Genomic DNA, 26877 nt, shown 5'->3' on the forward strand with positions numbered 1-26877 from the left:
TCAAAAAGGATTGTAATGTATATAAAACTATTGTTTTTTTTAAACATTTATTTTTATTTTTAAACAAACAAACACAAACAAACATAAAACGTAAAAACCATCCTCCAGTTACATACAGTGTGTCGATTGGTTACAAAACTTCTGTGCCTCCTCACCACAGTCATCACTTACAGTTTATATAAAATCTCATATTATCAATCCTTTATATATGCATACAATTATTATCATTATTAAACATTTATTTAGCTACCACCATTATCATTTCCTTTTATGTGAGATATTCTAAGTTTAGAATAAATTTACATTATGGCATTTCATCATATCATCCTAAAACCATCCAGTAATATTACATCTTTAAATTGTATTCTATATAAAATTGTTTATCTTTGGTTACAGAACTTTTGTGCATCCTCTCCATAGTCCTCACTTACAATTTATATAAAATTTCATGTTATCAATCTAGTATGTGTGCGTGTACATACATACATACATACATACATACATACATACATACACATACACACATACACATACATACATTATTATCATTGTTAATCATTTATTTGACTATAACTATTATTACGTCATTTTATGCATAATATTTTGTTTAACTAAATTAAAATTAATTTTTATTATAGCATTTCATTACATCATCCTGTATCCATCCAATAGTAGTGCAATCTTATATCTCTTGCCATTTGTAGTATTTGTGTTCTAATTGCTTTCTTGGTAGATCTTGTATGTACTTCTCTTGGCAACTTGTTTTTCACTGCATATCTTGTAAAGACTCGAAACCCCTCGTCTTTTCCTTCCATCAACTTCCCTTTGGTTATCGCCGATGCTTCTGCCAGAATTTCTGTCATTGATTCTGCCAAATTTTCTCCCTTTTCTTCTTGTATATTCTGGAATCTGAGGTAAAATTCTGATCTATCGCTCTCCCATTCCATGCTCAATCTACTGTCAATGTTTCCAATTTTCTTATCTATTTGTTCATCTTTTCTTTCAATTTTTTGAAATCTGTCCTCGTATTTCATCATTGTTTGGTGAATATTCTCAATTTTTTCATCTATTCTTCCTGTTCTTTGTTCAATATTATCCATTCTCTTTTCAATGATCTCTGTTCTTACTTGTATTTTTTGAATTTCTTGCATAATCATTGTAATGCCACTTCCTTTTCTTTTTCATGCTGTGACATCATTTATATTGGTCTTTTCCTCCAGATAGTAAACAACTGCCACTATATAGAATCCAAGGCTTTTTTATTAAGTTCCAAGCAAGTTCACTGCAATCTTTTCTCTTTCAAGTCAAGCTTTCTTTTCACTCCAGTCCAGCTACTGATAGTATCTCAGAGAAGCACCTGTATAAACAATCCGTGCTCATTCCGCTATCATTTTCAATAAACAAGCTCAGAGACCTTGAAATGTAAATCAAGTGTTCAAAGGAAGAAAAGAAAAACAATGTCTCCAAGCCTCTAAGTGGCAGTGTTACTTTTTTTCCTCTACTTTTGCTTCCCGCTTTATATTCCAAACTTAAGGGAAAAAAAGAAAAATTCTTAAAAAGAAAATGCAATAGAGCATTGGAAAAAGAAAAAGAAAGTCTTAATCAGTAAGTATTGAAAAAAAGGGAGAAATAGAAGAAAAAAAACCCAGTCCCATTTGAAAAATAAGAAGCATTTGTAAAGATTCCATCAATAAAAAGATTTTTAAAAATTACACACTAGGTTTGACTCAGGCTCAATCTCACCGCTTAACCTCTTCTGTCTTCAATTTTAACTTTACTTTTTATCTTTTGGGGTATTCTCTTATCTAATAGTAAAATTTATCTCACCAATTCAACACACTCTCTCTCCTGCATTTCCTTCCATTTTGGAGCTGTCCCAGCCTCAGCAGCTTTGATGGCTGCTTCTCTATCGCTGGAAAAAAGGGCTTCTCCCGGATCAATCAGGGATTGTGCGATATCCCTGGGATCAGCAGGATGTGCCCTTCTCTATCACCGTCTCTACGGGACGGTTTAGGTCCAAAAGGACTGTCCAGCGGCAGAGATATCGACAGCGAACTTGGAGCTTCAAGATCGCATGTCATATCGTCGCGACATCATCCCTGTCTCTTATACAAAACTATTGTTAAAGGTATTTGTATTTAATGTTTTAAATTCTCAATAAAGTCCCCCCCCCCCAAAAAAAAGTAAATTAGAGTGAGCCACATGAGTCTGGGGAATCTGTGCATGGGTCTGGAATGCTACTAGGCTATTGATACTTAGTATCTCTGGAAAAGAGGCTCCAGTTCGACATGTCTAAATGTATTGCCTTGCCTGGAGAAAGCTGAATGCTCCTTGCATGCTTGATGGGATTTGGAAACTATTTCTAATTGCAAGTAAGCCAGATCTCCCAGGGACTGTCTGACTATGTCCTCTACTGCACAGGATGTTCCGTCGGACGTACACAGCAGTGGGACCCAATTATTCTCAATCGGTCATCAACTGCCTGAAGGTAACAACTCTTTGCCTTTTAACAAATACTATGCTACCTGTGTAAGTCTCTGCTGGATGTAATGAGCCTTTACACTATAGTAATAATTCCTATTTTTTGCATGGGTGGTTTTTCTCCTGCTTGAGAGGAGGCTTCTGTCAGTTGCCCCACCCAATTCTCAAGGCCACTTTTGCCCATCACCTCAAGCCACCCATGGGCTCAATATTTATGACTCACACTTTTCTAGCTATTCCGCTCTGTGTTGTGGTCTGCCAGCAGCTAGCAGACCTGGTAGCAGATTCAGACAGTGAGGAGGTTGGAGAGGAACAAGGGCCAGTCCTGAGTCTGGAGAAGGATCTGATGAGGGATCTGTGTTGGAGGCAGAGAGGGGGCCAGAGTCCTATACCAGTTATCAGCTGCCTTTTGAGAGACATCAATGAGACAGACAAACTGCTAGAGCCTGTTCTCTGTGTGCATGCGCAGAGTTGCCAGATGAAGGGAGCAGCTAAAGAACAGGATTTGACTTGGGAGTAAGGCCAGAGGTGGAGAATGAATGGCCCCTCCCAGAGGAAATAAAAGAGGAGTGAAAGGGGAGTGGAATTTGCAGGAGACAACTAATTTACTCAATTGCACAAACCAAGACTCCTTGCCAAGTTTTGCAGTTATCGGCCTGTCAGCTCTCCAAGCCAGATAAAGTCTGTGACTTTGCTGGATGTGAATGAACAGAATTCACAGTAAATTAATAAAAAGGGTTTTTGTCGGGACCAAGAGTTTGCTTCATATTCTTTCGAACTGCTAGGTTGGCAGAAACTGGGACAAGTAATGTGAGTTCACTCCGTTACGCGGCCCTAGGGATTTGAACCGCCGAACTGCCGACAAGCTCAGTGTCTTAGCCACTGAGCCACCACATCCCTTGGTTCACATTAAGTTCCATATAATAGTCCTTTTTTAAAAAAAACCTTTTCTTTTTGCGCCTTGTCCCAATTTTCCCCCTTCCTACACCAGATGTAAGTCCTTTGCTTAGTAGTTTCAGCAGATTTGACCCTCCTCTCCTGTTCCGTCTCTCACTCTGCCTCTGTTTTCCTTCCTAGAGTCTTGACCTCTGGTTTTTCGATGTCTTTGCACTGAACAGGGTGAGCGAAGACCATGCCTTGCGCACAATTGTCTTTGAACTGCTCACCCGCCACAATCTCAACAGCCGCTTCAAGGTAAGAAACGAATGGGATTAATTCATCATTCCAAATTGTGAGAAGTTAGGGCAGCATTATAATGCTGCTTTTAGAGTAGAAGAGAGGGTGCACTTTTTTGTGTGTGAGGGTCCTATTTTTATAGGGTCGATCAGTTGGGAGGGTCTGCAGGTGAAAGGCTGAAGCCAGAGTGGTCTGTGATCAGATCCAAAGTCCAAAAGTGGGTGGGGTCCTTTCTCTTCTTTCCCCCCTTCCCCTCCCCCCCAACCTGAGCACTTAACAGAATAACAGAGTTGGAAGGGACCTTGAAGGTCTTCTAGTCCCTGCTCAAGCAGGGAACCCTATACGTTTCAAATAAATAGTTGCCCAATCTCTTCTTGGAAAACCTCTAGTGATGGGGCACTTTGGGTAAAGGTTTACTGAAAGCAGGCTGAGGACCAGATGCTACCCCTTCTTCTTTTAATTTGCCAAATTTCCAACAGAGTCAAAAAGATAAAGACTCCCTTGAATCACATATGGCCCCTTTGCTGATCTCTCCAGAAGTGATTTTTTAGGAAGTAGATTTGATCCCACTTAACTTTTCTGGGTTTTTGTTTTTTTTAATATCAGCCAAAGTTGGCCAGATGCTGCAACTTAATGGGACACCCGCAAAGTAATAATTTCTTGCATTAAAACACAACAGAAGTGTAATATGTTGTTTAAATTACCAGGGCTTTTTTTGTGGGGGTGGGGAGGAGGCAGAGGTGGGTTCCTACTAGTTCGCACCTATTCGGTAGAACCAGTTCGTCAAATCTACCGAACCGGTTAGAAGAGGTTCCACCAGTGGACCCGGAAAGCAGGCCACACCTACAGAAGAGGTTCCAAATTTTTTTGAAACCCACCACTGGTCCTTGGATATGATTATTCTACACTATCATGCTCATATTTCTAAAACTCAGTGCCTCTGTGAAAGGTAAGGATGACTACTGCGTTTGTGGTGCAATCAGAACATTGCGTGTGTTGAAGTGGTTTTAACGCAAACCAAAGATGCCTTTTAAAAAATAAGTTTACATCATATTCTTATGCATGCCAGTGCTGTGTGTGAGGTAATTTAAGGTGGTTCTGACAAGTGTCGTCGGCATCTTCATATCCGGTCACATGGGTGGTAAGCCACTCCCATCCGGTCACATGGGCGGCAAGCCACTCCCACAAAAGAGGCCACATCCACAGAGTAGGTTTGAACAGTTTTTGAAACCCACCACTGGGAGGAGGTTACAATAATGGAAACCTGGTTGAAGGTTATACCTAAACACTCCTCATCCTTCATGGGCCAAGCCAGTGGCATACAAATATGGGAGTGATAATACAAAAGCTCAGCAGGCGACCAGCTGCTTCTCCTGCGTCAAATAGTTCAACATTTTCCAGATGAGGTGTTGCTTTGATGAGAGAGAATGCTGATATTCATGATAAGGCTACTGTCGTCTAGCTCTACCTTCAAAACTTCCATTTTTAACAAATGCAGAGCCATAATTTGACTTGCCAGTATGTACCACCTAGGTCACTTTGGCCTTTTCAACAAACCATTATGAGAACACACTGTGACTGATTCCGATCCCAATCACCAGTTGCTGACTGGAGAATTCTGGGAGTTGAAGTCCACACATCTTAAACTTGCCAACTAGATCAGCCATAGATCATATATACCAGTGGTGGGATTCAGCCAGTTCGCACCTATTCGGGAGAACCGGTTGGTAACTTTCTAAGTAGTTCAGAGAACCGATAGTTGGAAGAAATTTCCTTTTGTTTTTCCCCCACTTTACAGGGCTAATCCTGTAAGGAAGGCAGGAAGGAAACATTCTAGTGTTGTTTCTAGCCTAATCTTTATTGACCTGCTTACAGAAACTGCCTCTCCGATTAACCCTCATTACATTGTAACAGCTAAGGCGAAGCGCCCATCGACCCAAGTGACCTTGATTTGGCCATGCCCACCCAAGTCACATGACCACCAAGCCCACCTACCCAGATGGTCATTAGGGCAGAGAACCGGTTGTTAAATTATTTGAATCCCACCACTGATATATACTAAAAGGAGAATCCAGTCTGCACAGAAGCCAAGGTATGGAAAAAGGTTTTGTGCTCAGTCTCCAGAATCTCCAAATTGGACTGGGAAAAACTCCTGTCTGGAATTCTGGACAGCCACCACTACTTAGGCAGATTACATTTCAGACTTGTTAGACTACAACCCCCATCATCTCAAGCCAGACTTCCCATGCTGACTGAGGAGTTATAATCCAACATAATTAGAAGACATGTTTGAAAAGACTAATACAGGTGGCACCAAACTAGATAGCAATAGCACTTATACACCGCTTCACAGTGCTTCACAGCCCTCTCTAAGTAGTTTACAGAGTCAGCCTATGCCCCCTTCCCAATCTGGGTCCTCATTTGACCGACCTCAGGAGCTGAGTCAACCTTCAGCTAGTCAGGATCGAACTGCTGGCAGTCGACAGAATTAGCCTGCAATACTGCATTGTAACCACCGTGGCTTTTCAGATGGACCATCTACCAGACTCAGTAGAAGACATCTAGGCTTGCCACTGTTTCCAGATCTTGCCTAAGGTTACCTTGTCTTTGTTGTTTTTCAGATCCCCACGGTGTACCTCATGACTTTCCTGGATGCACTGGAGGCTGGTTATGGGAAATATAAGAACCCTTATCACAATCAGATACATGCTGCTGATGTTACCCAGACTGTACATTGCTTCCTGCTTCGCACCGGCATGGTGGTAAGGTTAACCTGTAGACTGAGTGCTTCAAGTGATTGTCCCATTGGTTCACCCTCCAGCTGGGAAGTGTTGTTGATATTGCATGCTTAGAAAATTAATTCTGCTTTTTGGGTCTGAAGAAACTTCCAAATCTTGGGTTTTAGTACCTGCCTCTCTGCTATGTTGTCATGAATTACTGTACCTAGGACTAATATCAGCAGGGGTGGGTTTCTCGCCCCGTTCCAACCAGTTCGGTTGGAACGGGGCCAGCGACGTCCTCGTGCACGCGCGCAGTGCACGCATGCGTACTAGCGTCTGTGCAATGCTCCAGCTGCTCCTGGAGGATCGCACAGGTGCTGTATGCGTCCTGTGCATGCGTGGAAGCGCAGAACGTGTCAAAAGCGGGTAAGAAATGTGGGCGAGCGGGTGGACACTTCGGCGTTCCCGGAAGTTACTTAGTTCCGGGTTCGCCGACCAACCGGTTCGCGGGGAACGCCGCAAACCGCCTGAAACCCACCCCTGAATATCAGGAATGCAATTATGTGACCTGCATGCTGTTTTTCTCCCAAATTATTCTTGATCAAACTGAAAGACCATACACAAAATCAACAGTGCCCTCTAGTGGTCTCTCCGGTTTCGCATTAAGCCAGGAATTGGGAAAACTGATGGCAGTCAGCAAATGTTTGAAAAGTGAGTTGTGTGGCTGCCCTCCCCCAGATTGAGAATGTCTTTAAAAATAGGGAATTAAGCAAAAAAAAAATCTACAGGTTATATTACAAGATCAATACACAGTTGTAATTAAAATATAAAATCAACTCAAGTAAAAAAAAACCAAACAAACCCCAAAGTAAATCAGTAACCTGACCTGCTAAAATGCATTCCAGCAAATAAAAGATCTTGAAAATGAAATCTCTCTGAAAAGGGAAGTTCCCATGGCAGGAAGCAACACATTCCAACTAGGGCAAGGCAGAAGGAAGTACTTTTCCCAATATTTTTAAAACCAGGACCAACTTATTTGGGAAAACACAGCCCTTAGATTAGGATGCTTCTCTTTGGGCTTTGAAGGACATAGCCAGCAGTTGGATCTGCATGGGAATGATGCTGACTGAAAATGTTGGTAGTCGTATTCCCAGCACACCTAGAAATCATTATCTTTGAGAGGTTGCAGGAATTGGGTATGTCTAGTTTAATGAGAAGGACGAGAGGTAGCATGATAGCAGTGTTCCAATATCTCAGGGGCTGCCACAAAGAAGAAGGAGTCAACCTATTCTTCAAAATGCCTGAAAGCAGGACAAGTAGCAATGGATGGAAACTAATCAAGGAGAGAAGCAACCTAGAACTAAAGAAGAATTTCCTGACAGTGAGAACAATTAATTAGTGGAACGGTTTGCCTTTGGAAGTTGTGGGAGCTCCATCCCTGGAGGTTTTAAAGAAGAGATTGCACAGCCATTTGTCTGAAATGGTATACGTTTCCTGCCTGAGCAGGGGGTTGGACTAGAAGACCTCCAAGGTCCCGTCCAACTCTTTTATTCTGTTAAATATCAGATAACGGAAATTTTCTTTGGAATGAGACAAAACCACATTTGTGGCAGAAATCCTAAAATGAGAAATGGAATATGTCTTATGTGGTAGCAAATTTATGTTTATATCTGTATATCTTATTTTGCACATATTCAGCAATACATGTGCACGAAAGGACAGTAAGATGGGTGTTGTGGCCCAGCAGGAGCCGTTGGAGCTGCCACCAGACTCTGACAGAGAGGGGCCCAATGAGTCGGCTCTGGAGGATGTGGAGAACCCTGGACAGGGTTCTGACCCCGGGCAGGGCGCAGAGAGGCTGGTTGGCCACCAGGAGGCACCTGAGCCTTGGACCAGTGGGGAAGAGACAAGGGAGAGTGAGCTGGAGGCCAGTAGTGAGTTGTTCCTGGATGCACGCCATCGAAGAGCTACTAGGCGTCAGGAACAATTACGCAATTACAGGAGGTAATTGCACTCAGCTGGTGGTCATTAGGCTCCTCTCCAGACTATAAAAAGCTACTTGTGCACATGTCCATCTTTGCAGAAATCAACACAGAATCGAATGTCGGAGAACTTTGTAGGAGCTTGGCAGGCTGGATTGCTGCCAAGCCTTATCTGTGTTTATTGCTGCCCAAGCTTGTCTGTGCTGGGTTGCTGTCAAGGACATGTTTGTCTGTTAATTAAATGCTGTAATTTATCTCTGGCTCGGAGTGTGCTTTGGTGTGGAATGTGGGGGGTCAGGACAGATGGGTATCTATCTCTGCCTTTTTGCCACTTCTCTTCTTGCCACGTGAAGTGCAATTGTTATAGTGTCCGTTTCCGGGAAAGTAGGTTTTAAGTCAAAATTTATTCCACAGATAGGACAGCAACTGATCTAGAAAGGCTATGGAATCAGGAAGTTTTGGTCATAGGGATGACCTTCTAGCATAGAACTTGTCCTCCATTTGTGGTGGCAAAGTTCTGGAGTTGTTCCCAGACATCACCCTTTCACTCCCAAAGATGCTGACCGTCTCTCCTGCTTCTTCTTCCTCTGCAGCACTGCCTGACAGAGATTGAGGCCCTGGCCATTATCTTTGCAGCTGCAATCCATGACTATGAGCACACGGGTACCACCAACAGCTTCCACATCCAGACCAAGTAAGTAAAGAGGTTGTATGTATGGATGTTCCATTGTTAAACTTACACTGTTGTTTTAGGGGGAAGAAGAGCTCTGAAAGACTTTTGGAACATACAATAACAAAGTCAACTGTGTTAGTTACATGAGGCCTCCATGGCCTCTTTGTGCTAGGTAATTAAAGATACACCCAGGGGTGGGCTGCTACAGGTTTGCCTGGGTTCGGGAGAACCCCTAGCTAACATTATGGCCGGTTCGGAGAACTTCCAAATCCCACTCCTGGCTGGCCCCGCCCACCCCTCCCCTCCCAGGAGTCTCTACGTGGCCCGTTTTGGATGCGAGGAAAGTGCAGGGCCCGCCCGGAGGCTTGGTGAGGTGGATAAAAAGGCCTCCTGGAAGCTCCAGAAGGCCAGAAATGGAGCCTGTTGGGAGGGCACTTTTCGCCCTCCCATGAGCTCGAGGAAAGCCTCCAGAGCCTGGGGAAGGTCAAAACAGCCTCCCCGCCATGATGCAAGAAGCTGGTTCGGCCACGCCCACCCAGCAACAGGGCAGAGAACGCATTGCTGACATTTTTGAAGCCCACCTCTGGATAAACCAGTGTAAGCCATTGTAGGCAGGTAATCCTTGACTTACAACAGTTCATTTAGTGACAGTTCAAAGTTACAACGGGATTGAAAAAAGTGTGCATTTTTCACACTTATGACCGTTGCAGTTATCCCTATGGTCATGTGGATGTGTGGCAAGTGGCTCATATTTATGACGCATGCAGTGTCATCACGGGGTCACATGATCAGCTTCTGCAACCTTCTGACAAGCAAAGTCGATGGGGGAAGCCAGAATCAGTGAACAACCGGGGTGACTAACGTAACAATTTGAGTGATTCCCTCAACAACCGTGGCAAGAAAAGTCTTAAAAGTCCTCTTAACAAATGTTTCGCTTAACAACAGAAATGCGGGGCCCAATTGTGGTCATAAGTCGAGGACTGCCTGTATTTGGAGTTGAGCAAAATGCTGAAAAGTTCACCAGTTCCTCAGAACAACAAGATCCTTCGTCCCTGCCCTTGACGCTTACGTTTGCTTCATGGTTTCCCTCCTTTTCAGGTCAGATACAGCCATTTTGTACAATGACCGGTCTGTTCTGGAGAATCACCACATCAGCGCCATCTTCCGCATGATGCAGGATGACGAGATGAACATACTTATTAACCTGACCAAGGATGAATTTGTGTGAGCCCTCATCCTCCCTTCCTCTGCTGAACCATGTTCTCAGGAAAACCAGCACTGTGGTGGTGGTGGTGGGGGCATGCTTGCACTGACGAATGCTTCAAAGCAGGGGGGGGGGGGTTCCGGGCATTGTGGAGTAGGGCAGAAAACAACCAATGGATGGTGAACTTTGTGGCTAAGTGGAACACGATGGCCTCTTCCTGCAAAATGCTGTGCGTTTATACATAGTTGTGAGAAAGGGCGGCCATTAAGCTGAGCTTCCTCCTCTACTTAAGCAGGCTTGGGTTTATGATCACGTTAACTGCTCCTACGTGGGACTCTTTCTAATTGCCTTTAATCAGTTCCATCTGATATCCATTTATTTTTGGATCTCTCCAGTTTGGGGTGTCAGGTCTTTTCTTACCGAGGATGATTGAAGGAGAGACAGATCCTAGCGTCTAAAAACCAGCGACTTGTACGTAACAGAGTTTGCTTAGATGGCAGCAGAATTTTTTTTTTAAAAAAATAGGCATGATTCTAGACATTTTGAAGCTAAAATGACTCTAAACATACCAAACCTTCCTAGGCAATGCGTTTGTAGTGTTTAGATTCTAAACTTCAGAAGTTCTCAGTTGTTGCTCAGACATTTTGTGGTATGAGGATAAGATAAGACCTCATCTATCCTTGGTTTTTGTAACTGGCCTACTAGCAAAAGGTAGCAAATTGTCTTCTTGCATGATGTAAGGAATTCTGTGTGTGTGTGTGTTTGTGTGTGTGTGTATGTGAGAGAGAGGGGGGGGAGGGAGGGAGAGAGAGATGCTCAGGGAGTCTTGCAATGACTAATAAGCAGTGATGACAATTCATCCCATAGTTGATTGCTCTGTGGCTTGCTCTGTAGCTCTCCTATTTTTCATACCTCTTTTCACTCTTGAGAGATTGAACAAGAGCCTCATTACCATACCAGCACCTCCCACTTGGCTTGATTGACAGCTTCAGCCTTCACACTATATTTCTGCCTGATGTCCAGGTTTGAAACTATGTCCAGATTCAAGACAATATACAAACCAAATATTCTCCACTTAGGCCCATATCTGTTACAATATTCCCTCAGCCTAGTTGAAAGGGCCTACAAGGTTTTGTAAATAATAATTATTATGATAAATTGTCTAATTTTCTTGAAGTTAGCTCCCCTTTCTCTTTCCACCTTTGAGAATCCACTTTTTTGTGGCTTGAACAATACATCTTTAGATTTGATGAAATATAAGATTTGAGGGGGGGAGGAAGGGAGGGGAGGCAGGAAACAGAGCAAATATCCTCTCTCATGTACATGTAATACACTCATTGTGGTGAAGTTTGCATTAGAATTTATACAGATTTTCGAATTAGAATTTTCCGGGATGCATACATTTTTTTGTGTTGTTTGTGTGATTCTAGAAGCATGGTGAAATTAAGCTTTTAAATTCTACTGAATTATTTTTAAGCTCTGCTGCTCAACCACAAAGATGATTACTTATTAAATCCATTCCTAGGCAGGAGGGAAAAATGAAATAAAAGTTGGCAGACTCCTTCTGATAAACATATTACAACTGCGGAGGACTTGCTGGGAAGATAGGATTTCCAAAGATTTCCTGCAGCAAAGCAGTCAGCGTGAAGATATATTATCTTTGGGAATACACTGAATGGACGGAAAGTGTTTGTATGTCTCTAATGGAATTTGAATCTTTCCAGCCCCCCCCCCCTTCCTGGAAAAAAAGGTTAAAGACATGACTGTCATTATCAAACACAATTTGTGTAACAATGTTATTTGATGTTCAAGCGTTTTTGATATTTGTGTCATCTTGGTGCAGAATGTTTCTTCTGGGATTGCAGAGTTTCAACTCAAATGTGATCAATCATGGCAACTGAATGGATAGATTTCTCTCCACCCCCATTCCTACGGGTTTATCTGCAGAATGTATTTGTGTGGGAGTTGAATCACATAAGGAAGAATGTGTTTGATGGCGGCTGTGTTTCTTTATTTCATGGGGTGCAGGGAGCTCCGGTTGCTGGTGATTGAAATGGTTCTGGCGACAGACATGTCCTGTCACTTCCAGCAAGTCAAGTCCATGAAAACTTCCCTGCAGCAGCTGGAACGGTAAATGGCAGAAGGAGGGCTGTGTGCGCACGTGCATGTACGGTATTTTTAAAAAAATGATAGAATGACCTCTGGATATGTAATAGAAAAAATGGATTTGAAAGCATAAGAAACATTGAAAGTTGGCAGATACATATGAAATCTGCAGACATTAAAAAGCTCTTTAGATAACCTCAGGGAGCTTTCTAGTGATGACGCTGATAATTACTGTAAGTCAATTCAGGCTGAGGGGAGGACAATGCTACCTTTACAGAGATAGATGATAGATAGATAGATAGATAGATAGATAGATAGATAGATAGATAGATAGATAGATAGATAGATAGATAGATAGATGATAGATAGATGGATGATAGAGTTAGATATGAGAAAGAGCAAGAGAGAGATATGATAGCTAAATAGATAGATCAATAGATATAGATATACGTGAGAGCCTGTGGCTTAGTGGCTAATGTAACTGCCTAATATGTAACAAAGCCCAGGTTCGATTCCCAGTAAGGGTATGGCTAGCTGATGAGAGCTAAATAACTTGAAATAGATCTATACTAGTCTCCCTTTATTTATTTATCAGCACATATGCAACATACACACACACACACACACACACACACACACAGAGAGATAGATGATAGATAGATAGATAGATAGATAGATAGATAGATAGATAGATAGATAGATAGATAGATAGATAGATAGGCAGGCAGGCAGGCAGGCAGGCAGGCAGGCAGGCAGGCAGACAGACAGACAGACAGACAGATAGATAGACAGAGATGATAGAGAGAGATGATAGAGAGAGAAGATAGAGTTAGATATGAGATAGAGCGAGAGATATGATAGCTAAATAGATAGATCAATAAATAGAGATGTATGTATGTATGTATGTATGTATGTATGTATATACACACACATACACACAGATAGATGATAGATACACAGATGATAGATAGATAGATAGATAGATAGATAGATAGATAGATAGATAGATAGATAGATAGATAGATAGATAGATAGATAAAGAGATGCAGATAGACAGACAGAGAGACAGACCAGAGAGAAGATGGATGGATGGATGGATGGGTGGGTGGGTGGGTGGGTGGGTAGGTAGGTAGGTAGGTAGATAGATAGAGATAGATAGATAGATAGATAGATAGATAGATAGATAGATAGATAGATAGATAGATAGATAGATAGATAGATAATTGAAGATGAAACAGTGGGTGGAACAAGACTTTCTGAGCTGCATGTGGAAACACTTGTCTGAGTAATAAACGGTTCTTTGAGGTTGCCCAGGTTCCTTCCTGGCTACTTCTGGCATGAACAGAGGGCATGGAGAAAAGTCAAGGTCTTCACATGTAAGTGTGGAGCACAAAATAAGAAGTGGCAAAAGTTTCTCCTGTTGCCTAAGGAGTATAGCTGGATGTTTTAAAATCAGCTACAAAACACCAGAGGTCTCTGGGACAAGGATGTACATAAGTAGTGGTAATTCTGCTTCTTGATGGGATGGGTGTTGATACTTGCTAAATCAGGCTTCTATAGAGCAGCAAAGGTGAGAGCCTAGCATAGCAAACGGGGCTGCCTGTCCCAATTGGGACACTGTGCCTTTGCAGGTACATTACGCCAGGGGCAAGATCTGACTCCATTCTTGCTATTCTTGTACTGCTGCTTCCCCAGGATTGACAAATCAAAAGCCCTCTCCTTGTTGCTGCATGCAGCTGATATCAGCCACCCCACCAAACAGTGGCCAGTGCACTGCCGATGGACCAAAGCTCTCATGGAAGAGTTCTTCCGCCAGGTATGCCTGGGGTTCTTCCATCAATGGGGTTATAATGTTGGTGCTCGGATGCCAGGTAGGACTGATGAAATCACGCTCACCTTTCTGGTAGTCACAAACATTTGCTTGTTGAAACAAAGCCATAGTTGTCAGGTATGAGCCACGGTGGTGCAGTGGTTAGAGTGCAGTACTGCAGGCTACTTCTGCTGATCACCGGCTGCCAGCAGTTTGACAGTTCGAATCTCACCAGGCTCAAGATTGACTCAGCCTTCCATCCTTCTGAGGTGGGTAAAATGAGGACCCAGATTGTTGAGGGCAAGTTGCTGGTTCTGTAAACCGCTTAGAGAGGGCTATAAAGGACTGTGAAACGGTATCTAAGTCTCAGTGCTAAGTGCTATTGCTACTGCACTGAATCTATAGAGCTTTCAGTGAAAGATTATATTCCATGCCTGAACTGTGGCTGAGTTTGCACTGCATGTTTTTACACCTGGTTAACCAATTAGCCCATTTTCTGGATTTATACATCATACACTGAATTGTGAAGCACTCCCGAGACTGGGTTGTATGACTTTTGCGCCATAGTCATGCAAATTGAAACTAGCCAAGTTTTTTAACACTTCCCTTGAATATAACTGATCGGGTTACATATGCCGTGTCTCAACCACCACATTACAAGACTTGGTTCTTATCTGACTTGTTTTTTATAGGGAGACAAGGAAGCTGAGCTGGGATTGCCCTTCTCCCCATTGTGTGATCGCACGTCCACCCTGGTGGCCCAGTCACAGATTGGTGAGTGGTAAAAAAATCAACAACCCCAGACTGTATGCCACGGTGGAGCTCTCCTTGACCGCCTCTTCCTTTCCTCCCTCAATGTAGTGGAGATGCTCATGAATCCTCCACTCCCTTGATTTATTTTCTCCTGCCGCAGGGACAGCAGAGCGAACTGTCCTCATTGCACTCTGTGCAATAACCCTTCAGAAGAAATCTCACGGGCTTGTCCCTAACATTCTTTTCCTTCTACAGGTTTCATTGACTTTATTGTGGAACCCACTTTCCAAGTTCTGACAGACGTAGCGGAGAAAATGGTCATCCCCTTAGTGGAAGAAGGTTCCAAGAATAAATCGACCAGCCAGCAGAGCAGGTTTGCATTTACTGGTAGGGATGGGGAATTGTGGCACACAGGGAGATGTAGCCATGGCGGCCGGAGTGAACCTCTTTGGCATTGTTTATTGCGGTGTTTCTTAATCCCGGCCACTTCCTGATGTGTGGACTTCAACTCCCAGAATTCCTCAGCTGGCATGGCTGCCTGGAGAATTCTGGGAGTTGAAGTCCACACATCTTGAAGTTGCTGATGTTGAGGAACACTGCTTTTTGGCATGAATTTTTCCTAGGATTTTGTCCTGCTTTTCCAACATTCGAACTCACTCATCTGACCTCCCTAGTCTAGATCAGCAGGTGGAAGATTGCTTTTCAGTCTTGTTCACAATTCTCGCAAAAATATATATATTACTGTCTCTTAAGAATAACTGTTTTCTCTGGGTCCCTGAGGGCATTCCGACTGGTCTAGCCTTTGAAAACATGATTATTTTTATTATACTGTCTAGTACATTGTGATGTTTGGAGTCAGGCAGCATCAAATAAATGCCTAAAGAAACTGCTCTGCCTCAGCCCAGCTGTAAGAGTCAGTATTTTCTCCAGCAGGAAGGATAGCTTCATCCTCCAGTTAGGAGCTGATCCTGCCTATAGACAGCCACACATGGTCTTTCGCAAGCCCCTTCTTTCGGTGCCTGAAAAGAAGCAGAAAATAACAACAATAACCTTGGAGAGGATTCGATAGGTGGATTAAAAATGCCAAATCCAGTCTAGACATCTGGCTGGCTGTGTGACGAACTATAATAATGACAAGCCATAATATGTCAATTGGATAATAAATCAATTGCAAACGGCAGCTGTGCTTGGAACAGCTCACATTCCGCAACGGCACCTTTGGTTTTATAAAACAGCCACAGCCTCTGCAAGTCCTTGGGGAAGATTAGATAGTTGGATAGAAATGCCAGATTGAGTCTGAACATCTGGATGACTGTGATCAGTCATAGTAATAGTACAATTTGATGGTCTATATAGTCATACACTCCTTCCCCCTTTCCTTCCTCCCTAAATGGATTGGAGAAGGCACGGATCCTTCGCAGCTACCCACTTCCCTACCTATCTGGTGGTCTAGAACAACTTGCTGCAGTCAACTCACCATGGCCATCTTGCCACAGCCAACCCAGCATGGCCCTCTAACCATAGCAATCTCACCCATGGCCAGTTCACCACAGGACAACCCGCTGTGGGACAATCCAAGCAGGATAACTCAATGCAGTAAATGTTATCTGCCACTGTTTTTTCTACATGACCTCCATTTTTGTCAATGGAAATAACGTTGAAGAAACAGTGGTGAATAACTTTTATTGCATTGAGTTATCCCATGTGGAATTGTCCCACGGCAAGTTGTCCTGTGGTGAGATGACCAGGCTGAGTCCGAGGGAGGGGTCAAGCACGTCATTAATCTCGAGTCCATAACCACAAGGGATTTAAGTCCAGCCTACCTTGAATTCCATTGACTTTTATTTACTGCCAATTTGCTTTGATTGTTAGTAGTTCAGATTTTTATAGAGTGCGCTAGAATGTAATTAACCTGGATTCACTTGAACCATCTTGGCTCCTGGATTCCTGGGCTTCAGAGGTGGCGTACAAATTTAATAAATGCATTTGTATGGCTGGTGCAATGTATCTCTAGGTGAAAAGCAGAGTGTACATCATTGCCCAGGGTCAATAGGGAATAGCAGTAATGAATCCTGTGGGAGAATACCTTTAAGGTTTGCTCTCTGGTGGTGAGTCCAGGGCCTCGAGGCCTATTTTCCTCACATATGCTGCCTGTTGATCAGAGCAAAAGATGAGGGCCAAAGGGATTGCAAGCAGCCTGTGAGATCAGGTGGAAACCCCAATTTCCCAGGATGCCAAAGCCTAGCTGGCAGCCATATCAGGCTTTGCATGAATATGCCCTGTAGGATCACAACAAGCAGTAGAGGTTCTTCTGCTGCCTTGTACAGCCCTGACCTGCCCAGTGGAGACCAAGGAAGAAATATTCAGGGCATGTTTCCCAGGCAAAGAATATATTCCTCCCACCCCCCTTGTTAAGGTCAGATGATGCCATTCAATATGATAAAACGTTTTCTTATTGGACTGTTGTTGTTTTTCCCTTTAAAAGAGCAAAGGAATCTTCTCTCACTTTGTTTGAAAATGTGACTTTTGGAAGTCTGACAAAGATACAGTTCAAAATGGAATCTTCAATGTAAAAAATGGAAGCGCAATAGTTATAGAGACGTATCATATAGGGCAGTGTTGGTGAACCTTTTTGGCACCGTGTGCCGAAATGGGAGTGCACACATGCATGCGGGGGAGCAGCAGAAACCAGAAGAGCAGTTCCCTGGCACGCATGCGTTGCCAGTCACCTGGTCTTCCGGTTTCTGGCATGCATGCGTGCATGAAGACCAGTTGGCTGGCCCATGTATGCATGCCAGGAAACTGCTCTTCCGGTTTCTGGTGCTCCCTGGCACGTATGTGCATGCCAGAACCCAGAAAAGCAACAGGCGATGGCTGGCATGCCCAGAGAGATGGCCCTGTGGGCCACTTCCGGTAGACATGCCATAGGTTCACCATCACAGGTATAGGGGTCATCGTCATTGAATTTACTGAATGGGTGAGGAAACGTGGTCAAATGAGGAATGGAATGGGCTGGCTGGATGGCTGGATGTCAGATTCTACATCCCCACTGCCCATCCAAAAGTGTTTCATGCATTGAAAGCAGGTGTTTTAAGGTGAGAATGCGTCTCCAAACTCATACTGTAGAAAAGTACGTAACCAGGCAGTCCCTTAAAAGTACATTGCTAGAGAGCTGTAAGAGAGAGATGTATGGATGACAAGGCGTGAAGTGGAAGAGCTCAAGAGGAGCCAGCACAGGGAAGAGAGAAGGGGAAATGTCCACAGTTGCTCCTTGCTGCCTTCATTCAGGGGATGTGCAATGTGTTCTGACCGTATCTCACTGCCCACAGTTCCACCTGGCGCCAGACTTCTGTAGATGAGCATGCTGAGCTGGGGGACATCAACGCTGACATCAAAAGCTTCCGTTCCACCTGGAGCAAGTACATCCAAGAGAACAAGCAGAAGTGGAAGGAACGAGCTGCCAGTGGTATGGGAATGCTGATGGATTGAGGGAGTTTTGGAGAAATTCTCCCATTCAGGTCCCCTTCAGGGCCTTCTGTCCATTCCTTAAGGCAGTGGTCTCCAACCTTGGCAACTTTAAGACCTGTGGACTTCAACTCCCAGAGTTCCTCAGCCAACAAAGCTGGCTGAGGAACTCTGGGAGTTGAAGTCCACAAGTCTTAAAGTTGCTAACGTTGAAGACCACTGCCTTAAGGTGTTAAGAAAAAGAAAGAAAAGGATAAGTTTTAGATGTCAACATGATGATTAGCCCTGGTTTCTGACTTGTTGATCTCTACACACATCCCCTATCTATAGGCTGCTTGTTCTTTCACATATTTTTTTGAATTAAATTTAAAAAAAAAATTCTCACAAGATGGGACTTCAAAGTTCCATTCCAGAAGAGCGAGACCTCCAAGTTCTTCCTGCCATGCTCTTCTGCGTATTAAAGCAGAAGGCTGGATAGCTCAAGGCATAGACCTTCCCGCCATCCCATTGTTGGGGGCGGGGGGCGGGGGGGAGTTTGTGTGGCAGCCCTCAAATAACTGAAAAATCATCGGCAGTTTCTCTCTGGTCTGAAGCAGGAAATACAAGATAATCAGCATTAGCTGAATATTGTTTTAAAATAAATATCAGTAATCCTAATCTAACCCTAAAGATAGGAGACATAGTCCATTTGGTACCATCACTGGCCTACTATAACCTCCAGTCTTCTCCCTCATTTCCCCCCAAGTGTTGTATATGATTGCAAAATAGCTGCCTATTCCTTTTTTCCTTGGGAACCATTGCTGTGGCTGGCTTTCTTATAAATTCCTGCAGTGTCCCTCTGCCAGCCTCTTCAGTGTCACCTGATCTTCCAAGGGGATTCTCTGTCTGTCCAGATCAATGGATAGATAGATCTAGAGCTGGATCTAAGGGTAGATTGATCTAGATCTGTGTGCAGATAGATCTAGAATTATGAGTAGATAAATGTATATGGAGACTTTCACCACAAAACCGCGGTAGAATAAAGCGCGCTCGACGAAAGCGCGTACGTGACGTCATCACAGCGCGACGAAAACATCGCGCTGTGAGCGGTAAATTTAAAATTAAAGCGAAAACCTTACCCTAACCCCCCCAAACCTAACCCTAACCCTAACCCTAACCCTTAACCTAACCCTAAACCTAACCCTTAACCTAACGCTAAACCTAACGCTAACCCTTAACCTAACCCTAACCCTAACGCTTAACGTAACCCTAACCCTTAAGCTAACCCTAACCCTAACCCTAACCCTAAACCTAACCCTTACCTTTATGTGAATCGGCTTGCTTTAATTTAATTTTAATTTTATTTATTTTTAATTTTTTTCGTCGCGCTGCTGATGACGTCACGTACGCGCTTTAATCGGGCGCGCTTTAGTCTACCGCGGTTTTGACGGGTCACGCTTTCAACCATCCAGGTCATGGTTGTCCCAAATATGCTTTTTAAAGAGGCAATTGGACTTCTTTCTTTTTTCTTTGAATATGTTTCGTTTCTCATCTAAGAAGCTTCTTCAGCTCTCTTGAGTAGGCAGATCTAGATCTAGGTTGAACTGCATCTAAATCTGTAGGAAGATCTAGATCTCTCTCTCTAACCTGGTGATCCCCTCTCGGTCTAGGAATCACCAACCAGACATCTATTGATGAGCTCTCACCTTGTGAGGAGGCCAGCACACCTGAAAACCGGCACAATCAGAACGGCAATGTGGAATAGCGCTGCGTATAGGAGGAGCAAGGTAAGGGCTTCCCAGCTCTTGCTAAAGTGCTGGTAGTCTCTGCTGAAAAGCAGGGAATCAGGAAGACCCTATATTGAGTCTCTGATTCTTATTCCCATTCAGATTTCCTTCTCCTTAAGAGTCTTAAACTTTTTTCTCATGGAGAAGGGTTATTTTGTGTGTGGTATGTGTGTGATACTGGACTCTTCCTTATTTATTGATTTATTTAAACCCCTGTATAGCTATCCATTTTAGACCAAACTCTGAGCAGCTCCCAATCAAAATTAAAACAATATAACTTTCAGGTCCAAAGAACCAAGAACGCCATATGGAGTTACTTTTGAGTAGTTCCTTTATTGCTGTTGACTTACAAACAGAATCTTGCCAGACTAAAGCAGTCACTATAGATCTACTCTCTGATTTTCCGGGGCAGAGTCTGACCTTGCTCTTTCCTGCTCACTAAGCATGCCAGGTTCTGCAGTCTTGAAAAGATCATCTCCCTCCTGCGACTCCAGACAATATCCCACCACAATGACATATCACAGCACAACATAACACAACAATACAACATAACACAACACACAATATATAACATTCCTTCCACCCAACCTTATCTAAGGCATTTACATAGCAGGCAGCTAATAACAGGTAGCAAGCCAGCAACTTGGGAGATAAAATTTCATGCCACTGGAAAGACCATTCCTCAAGATACATATTGCCAAAAGTATTCGCTCACCTGCCTTTACTCGCATATGAACTTATTGTAAGAGACATCCCATTCCTAATCCATAGGGTTCAATATGACGTCGGTCCACCCTTTGCAGCTATAACAGCTTCAACTCTTCTGGGAAGGCTGTCCACAAGGTTCAGGAGTGTGTTTATGGGAATTTTTGACCATTCTTCCAGAAGCACATTTGTGAGGTCACACACTGATGTTGGACGAGTTTACGTGGCCTACCACTTCGTGGCTGAGTTGCTGTCGTTCCCAAACACTTCCATGTTCTTATAATACAGCTGACTGTTTACTGTGGAATATTTAGGAGCGAGGAAATTTCACGACTGGATTTGTTGCACAGATGGTATCCTATCACAGTTCCACGCTGGAATTCACTGAGCTCCTGAGAGCGACCCATTCTTTCACAAATGTTTGTAAAAACAGTCTGCATGCCTAGGTACTTGATTTTATACACTTCTGGCCATGGAAGTGATTGGAACACCTGATTCTGATTATTTGATGGGTGAGCGAATACTTTTGGCAATATAGTGTACCATCTACTGTACATTCTCACTGGATCGCTGATTGGCTTCATTATGCTTTATCTTCGGGGATACTTCTGCCCTTAGCTCACTTTCAGTGCCACTTGTGAACCTAACATTGTTGCAAGAGTAGTGGGAATAGTGGGAGTCCATCAAAACTGGATTATCTGTGGGCAGCACACACAATGCCGGTCAATCTCGCAATGGCCCAGGAAAAGATCTAAGGCTCCAACAAATCCTTAAATGCTTCAAAAAATGAGACAAGGATATAAAATTGTGCCTGTGTGCTGATCATGTTATGAAAGCTATACAGTGTATAGCAGGGGTGTCAAACTCAATTTCATTGAGGGCTGCATCAGGGTCGTGTTTGACCTTGGTGGGCTGGGGCTGTATGCCTGGCCAGCTCAACGTCACTCATTGAGGCTGCATTTTTGGCTGTGACGGCTATCTGCAGGCCTCTGCCAGCAAAAATGGAGCTCCGTTTTCACTGGTAGAGACACTGTGGGCCAGTCATTCACGGTTTCCTTGCAGATCTCACAAGCTGGATCTAAGTACCCTGTGGGCCGGATCCAGCCTGCAGGCCTTGAGTTTGACAAGCCTGGTGTATAGAATCTAGCTTGGAAGTGTAGGGTTATGATGGCGCCTAAGGTCTACAGCAGTGTTTCTCAACCTTGGCAACTTGAAGATGTCCGGACTTCAACTCCCAGAATTCCCCAGCCAGCATTCAATTCTGGGAGTTGAAGTCCAGACATCTTCAAGTTGCCAAGGTTGAGAAACACTGGTCTACAGTGACTTGGCCTAGCCCCTCCATCTGGGCTCTTACCAATGATTGTGGAGGATGAGAGAAACCTCCCACTTTGGGCTCACTGATCAAAAGGCTCCCTTGTCTAACCTTATCTTTCCTCAGCTTGTTAAGGAAGGCTGCTCCAGAAAGACACAGACATGAGACACAGGCATAAGGCCGCTTCTCTCTCTCTCTCTCTCTCTCTCTCTCTCTCTCTCTCTCTCTCCTCCCTCCCTCTCCCTCCAGCTTTAATTCTGTTTCTATTTTTTAAAGATTTTTTTACTACTACGATTTTTTATTAAACAAAAACACAAGGAAAAAAAACATCTTTCATTACATCTTGTAGAAAGCGTGTCAATTGGTTACAGATACATTTTGTGCGTTTCTTCCACAATCATTACATATACTTCATGGAAATTGAGCTGTACACTTTAGAGTTTATGTATTTTACTATCACAGTACCACAATTTTCATTTAATTACAATTACTTAAATGTGTTTTTATCTAAAATCATTTACATTGGAAGAGCCGAGGTGGCGCAGTGGTTAAATGCAGCACTGCAGGCTACTTCAGCTGACTGCAGTTCGGCTGTTCAAATCTCACCGGCTCAGGGTTGACTCAGCCTTCCATCCTTCCGAGGTGGGTAAAATGAGGACCCGGATTGTTGTTGGGGGCAATATGCTGACTCTGTAAACCGCTTAGAGAGGGCTGAAAGCCCTATGAAGCGGTATATAAGTCGAACTGCTATTGCTATTGCTATAAGACACAACCACCTACTGGCTTACTTTCGCAATCTCAATGAGTCTACCATAACTTTATATCTTTATAACATATTCTAAAAGAAAGTCTCTTCCCTCTCTTCCCCCCCGCCCAACTCACAAATTAACGCTTCTGTCCAATTTGCTTTTACTAGTACAACACACCTGTATATATTATTAATACACTACAATAATAACAAGGAAATGTTAATGGATAATATTTAATTCTGTTTCTATTTTTTAACTGGCAGGTTTTTCAACACAGTTTACTCCAAAGTCTTCGATACCATCGACTCAGCACCATCCGCACAGGGAGGGGGCCCCTCCCCAGCTCGAGAAGGGTGTGACATGAATGCGACCATCAATACTACTAGTAATAATATTAATACTGATAAATGCAAGTGTTACCGAGTCAACGATGTCGACATCACACAGTACACACTGCCTGCCCCCATCCCTGAGTTGCAGAGAGAATGAAAGAGAGACCCTCCCTCCCCGTCCCGTCCCATTCTCCCCCTCCCCCTGTATAACGTCCTCCCATCCCTGAGTGCAAGTGGGCAAAAAGGCCATGTGTAGCGCTGGGACTGGTCACCCGAACAATTCCCTCTCGTGCCCAACAGCCCAGGAAAGGCTTTTCACTGCCAACCAGCCAAGCGACTGCCAAGGCAACTTGTCACCACTTTCTGCCCCCCCTCCCTTTTTAAACAAAGAATGGCAGTGGTTGTACTGTAGGTGAAGAGTATGAAGAGGGTATTTCTTTTAAAAAAAACTGAGCATGGCAGGCATGTGTGGGTCTGAGGGTGGGGACTCTCATCCCTGCACGATGGCCTCTGGAGTAGGCTTCAAGTGTCTGGATCCCAGCAATCCTCCACCCCTAATGAAATTCTCCCCATAGGGAAACATCCTGCTGTCTCTCTCTTGTCATCCAGCCTCTTGCATGGGCAAAGGTCATTCCTGGGCTCTTTTGAAGACATCCAATTTTCGACTGCTGTTGCTTTAACTCAAAGCGACTCAGATCTCAAAGGCATCGCCTCTCCCTCCTTTCAGGCAACAGCTTATATACTGTGCCCAGACGCTGAACCTCACCTGCTGTCCCCGCCCCCAATCATTAAATGTTGCCCTCTCCCAACCAGCCACTCCAGGATTTCAGAGAGATAAGCAAGTGAAGGTATTCTCTGAAGCAGCTGCTCTTCAGCCCTGGTCGTGTTTCCTTTTCCTCTTCATCGACTCAATCCCTGCTATTGGGAATTTGCAGTATGGAGGCCAGGACGCTTTGGGCCAGCAACAGATTTTGCAACTGTTAGGACTTGACAAGCAGAAAGTTCACAGTATCTCAGTTCAGCCTTCCCCAACCTGGTGCTCTCCAAATGGGTTGCTCTACAGCTTTGTTCATGTTTATTTGGGATGGCCATCTAGAATTGACAGGGAAGGCGAGGGAGAGGTGGGTGGTGGGAGAGAGAGAGGAGGCTGGCTGGGGAATTAAGTGAATTTTAGTCCAACTCATTTAGAAGGCCCTCAGTTGAGGACCCGCCGGGATAGTGTGTCCTTTGAGACATTACTCTGATCTGTGTGCATCAGGATTTCAACATCTGTTTTTTCCCCACTGAGATTGTGGGTTTAGATAAGGGGTGGGCTCCTGCCAGTTCTAACCTCTTCTATAGAAGAGGTTCCACAAATCTACAGTGCTGTTTAGAACCGGTTCCAGCTTCCTCCGCCCCGCCCATCCACACATCATCAAGATGAAGAGCGAGAAGAGGAATTCTGGGAGTTGAAGTCCACAAGTCTTAAAGCTGTCAAGTTTGAACACCCAAGGTTTTTTCTAAAAGGTTAGGGGTGCAAAGGTCTTGTAACTTGACAACTTTAAGACTTGCACACTTCAATGCCAGAGTTCCTGAGCCAACATGACTGGAGGAGGAATTCTGGGAGTTGAAGTCCACAAGTCTTAAAGCTGTCAGGTTTGAACACCCCGGGTTTTTTTTTCTAAAGGGTTAGGGGTGCAAGGGTCTTGTAACTTGACAGCTTTAAGACTTGCGTGCTTCAAATGCCAGAGTTTCTGAGCCAACATTTTGGTTGCTAAGCAAGAGCGTTGTTAACTGAGTTTCACCACATTTTACAAGTTGGCCACTCCCACCCAGTCACATGGCCAGCAAGCCACTCCCACAAAGCAGGCCACACCCATAGAAGAAGTTCTAAAAAAATTTGAAACCCACCGCTGGTTTAGATGCTCCTTCGACAGAAAGGCTGTATGTGGAGGTTCTCAGTCATGCAGTTTATGGTTGTCCCATGTGTCTTAGAGCACAATTATCACAGGGCAACTGTGAGAAATCTTAGGCATATAATAAGTTCACGAAAAGATGTAGAGCAGCTCAAGAGGACCCTGAGGAATTCACAAAAATCTCCCCAAATCAGACTCTCAATCCATTAAAAAAAAAACCACTAGGATACAAGTGGAGAGAATGTATTCTATGTGCAGGGATATTTATCTTCTTAACTGGGGAGAACAGGATTGATATGATTGGGTGCTAAGTGCAGGCACAAGAGGTTAGTTCTAGGTGTGTTGTCCCAGATGCTTTTACTGAACGCAGAGGCTGATGTTAGATGGTCCTTCCCAAATGTTGGCTTTTTCATTGTGAACTGTGTAAAAAAGGCGAACTAGTTATCCTCTATGAAAAATCAATTGGTTGGGCCAACATGGCCAATGGCCTCTTTAACGTTTCTTTAGCTACGGAGCTCAGAGCATCAAGCCAGCAGGATAAGACTTATCTTATTGCATTTGGCTGCCTAGTTCAGGCATTGCAAGAAGAAAGGGGAAGAGAGGATAAGTGGGTTTTATTTTTTCAGATTAGCCTCAGGGTGGGAACAGCATATTTGGATAAGCTCCAGAGGAGGAAGTTCTATACCGAGATGGCTGAATAACACGAAAAGCCACCATTTAAGTACAGTATACATAAGTAAAAGTAGAGTATCGTTACAGTGACCGTGATGGGAATGAATATCTTGTCCATTTCTTCAAAAGGAACGTCACTCTCCCTGACTCTGCAGTTAGGCCAACAACACAACTAATAGATTCAGGCCTCAGTTCCCCCCTCCCTCGCTTTTCATCCAAGTAGATTCTTCTTTTGAAATGGAGATGTAGCTGAAAATTTGCCCTATACGTATTTCTTCTTCGGTTATGCCACCTAACCTAACATTGTGAATGTTTTCCTAGAGACCAACATGGTTGAACAAGGATCATAGTGAATTGGAGCTATAGTATCTTTGACCCGATTTGGCTAGTTCTCCAAGTGTTCAACTCGGGCAAAACTTCCTGTTTGCATTGCCATCTTCCTTGTCCTCTTCCTTCAGTCCCACAACTTTGTAAATATCTCTTTGTCAAAAAACATTTGGTCCTTGGAACTCTGTATGTATTTGTACCTCGGACATAATTTTTTCTACCATGCAGTAACTTTTTTTTTTCTTTTTTTGGTTGTCGTTCTGTTTCTTGAAGTCAGATTCTTATTATAACACAGCTCCATATTCCAATGCAGAATTCCAAATTATGCGCATGTAAAAGCAACTTTAAAAAGAAGAAACAAATAAACAGCAAAAATAAAATAAAAGGAGGGGGAAAATCAAACAAGCATTCTGACTCCTGATTTGTTTTATCAGAAATTTCATAGAAAAGGGAGGTGGGGGGTCAACCCTTAAAAAAAAAAACGCTTGTCAGTACAATACTTTAGCTCTTAAGCAAATAGTCGTGCAAGTTTGAACAGCTACACGCATTTTCTAATTTTTGCTTTAAAATCTGCACTAAGATTCTCATTTATATACATAGTTTCTTTCAAGTGTTTTTAAAAATATGCTTGAGCATAGAATTCGATTCCAACATTTAGCAATTTAGTGGGAAAGTATCTGAGTTGCCATAGACATGTAATAATTTCATATAATTGTAGAGATTAAGAGAGATATTAGCAAGAGACATTT

The 26877-nt window shown here is 43.5% G+C and overlaps 1 protein-coding gene across 3 annotated transcripts in view; it reads left to right on the top strand.

Annotated features, from left to right (window-relative positions):
- The window catches only part of PDE1B (phosphodiesterase 1B), a 158250-nt gene extending 131670 nt beyond the window's left edge, over nt 1-26580 (top strand). For all 3 annotated transcript variants that reach the window (XM_087710634.1, XM_087710636.1, XM_087710637.1), the window contains 12 exons: nt 2422-2488; nt 3559-3675; nt 6279-6419; nt 8953-9053; nt 10131-10256; nt 12265-12366; nt 14038-14158; nt 14845-14926; nt 15161-15278; nt 18235-18371; nt 20020-20137; nt 23168-26580. In XM_087710634.1, coding sequence (XP_087566760.1) covers nt 2422-2488; nt 3559-3675; nt 6279-6419; nt 8953-9053; nt 10131-10256; nt 12265-12366; nt 14038-14158; nt 14845-14926; nt 15161-15278; nt 18235-18371; nt 20020-20114 — 1207 coding nt within the window. In that variant the 3' untranslated portion in view covers nt 20115-20137; nt 23168-26580. The remainder of the gene's footprint in view (nt 1-2421; nt 2489-3558; nt 3676-6278; nt 6420-8952; nt 9054-10130; nt 10257-12264; nt 12367-14037; nt 14159-14844; nt 14927-15160; nt 15279-18234; nt 18372-20019; nt 20138-23167) is intronic.
- The last annotated feature ends 297 nt before the right edge of the window (nt 26581-26877 follow it).

Source organism: Thamnophis sirtalis, unplaced genomic scaffold (genome assembly GCF_051295495.1).
Source record: "Thamnophis sirtalis isolate CommonGarterSnake01/CBP01778 unplaced genomic scaffold, rThaSir2_p1.2 scaffold_3, whole genome shotgun sequence".
Taxonomy (NCBI): domain Eukaryota; kingdom Metazoa; phylum Chordata; class Lepidosauria; order Squamata; family Natricidae; genus Thamnophis; species Thamnophis sirtalis.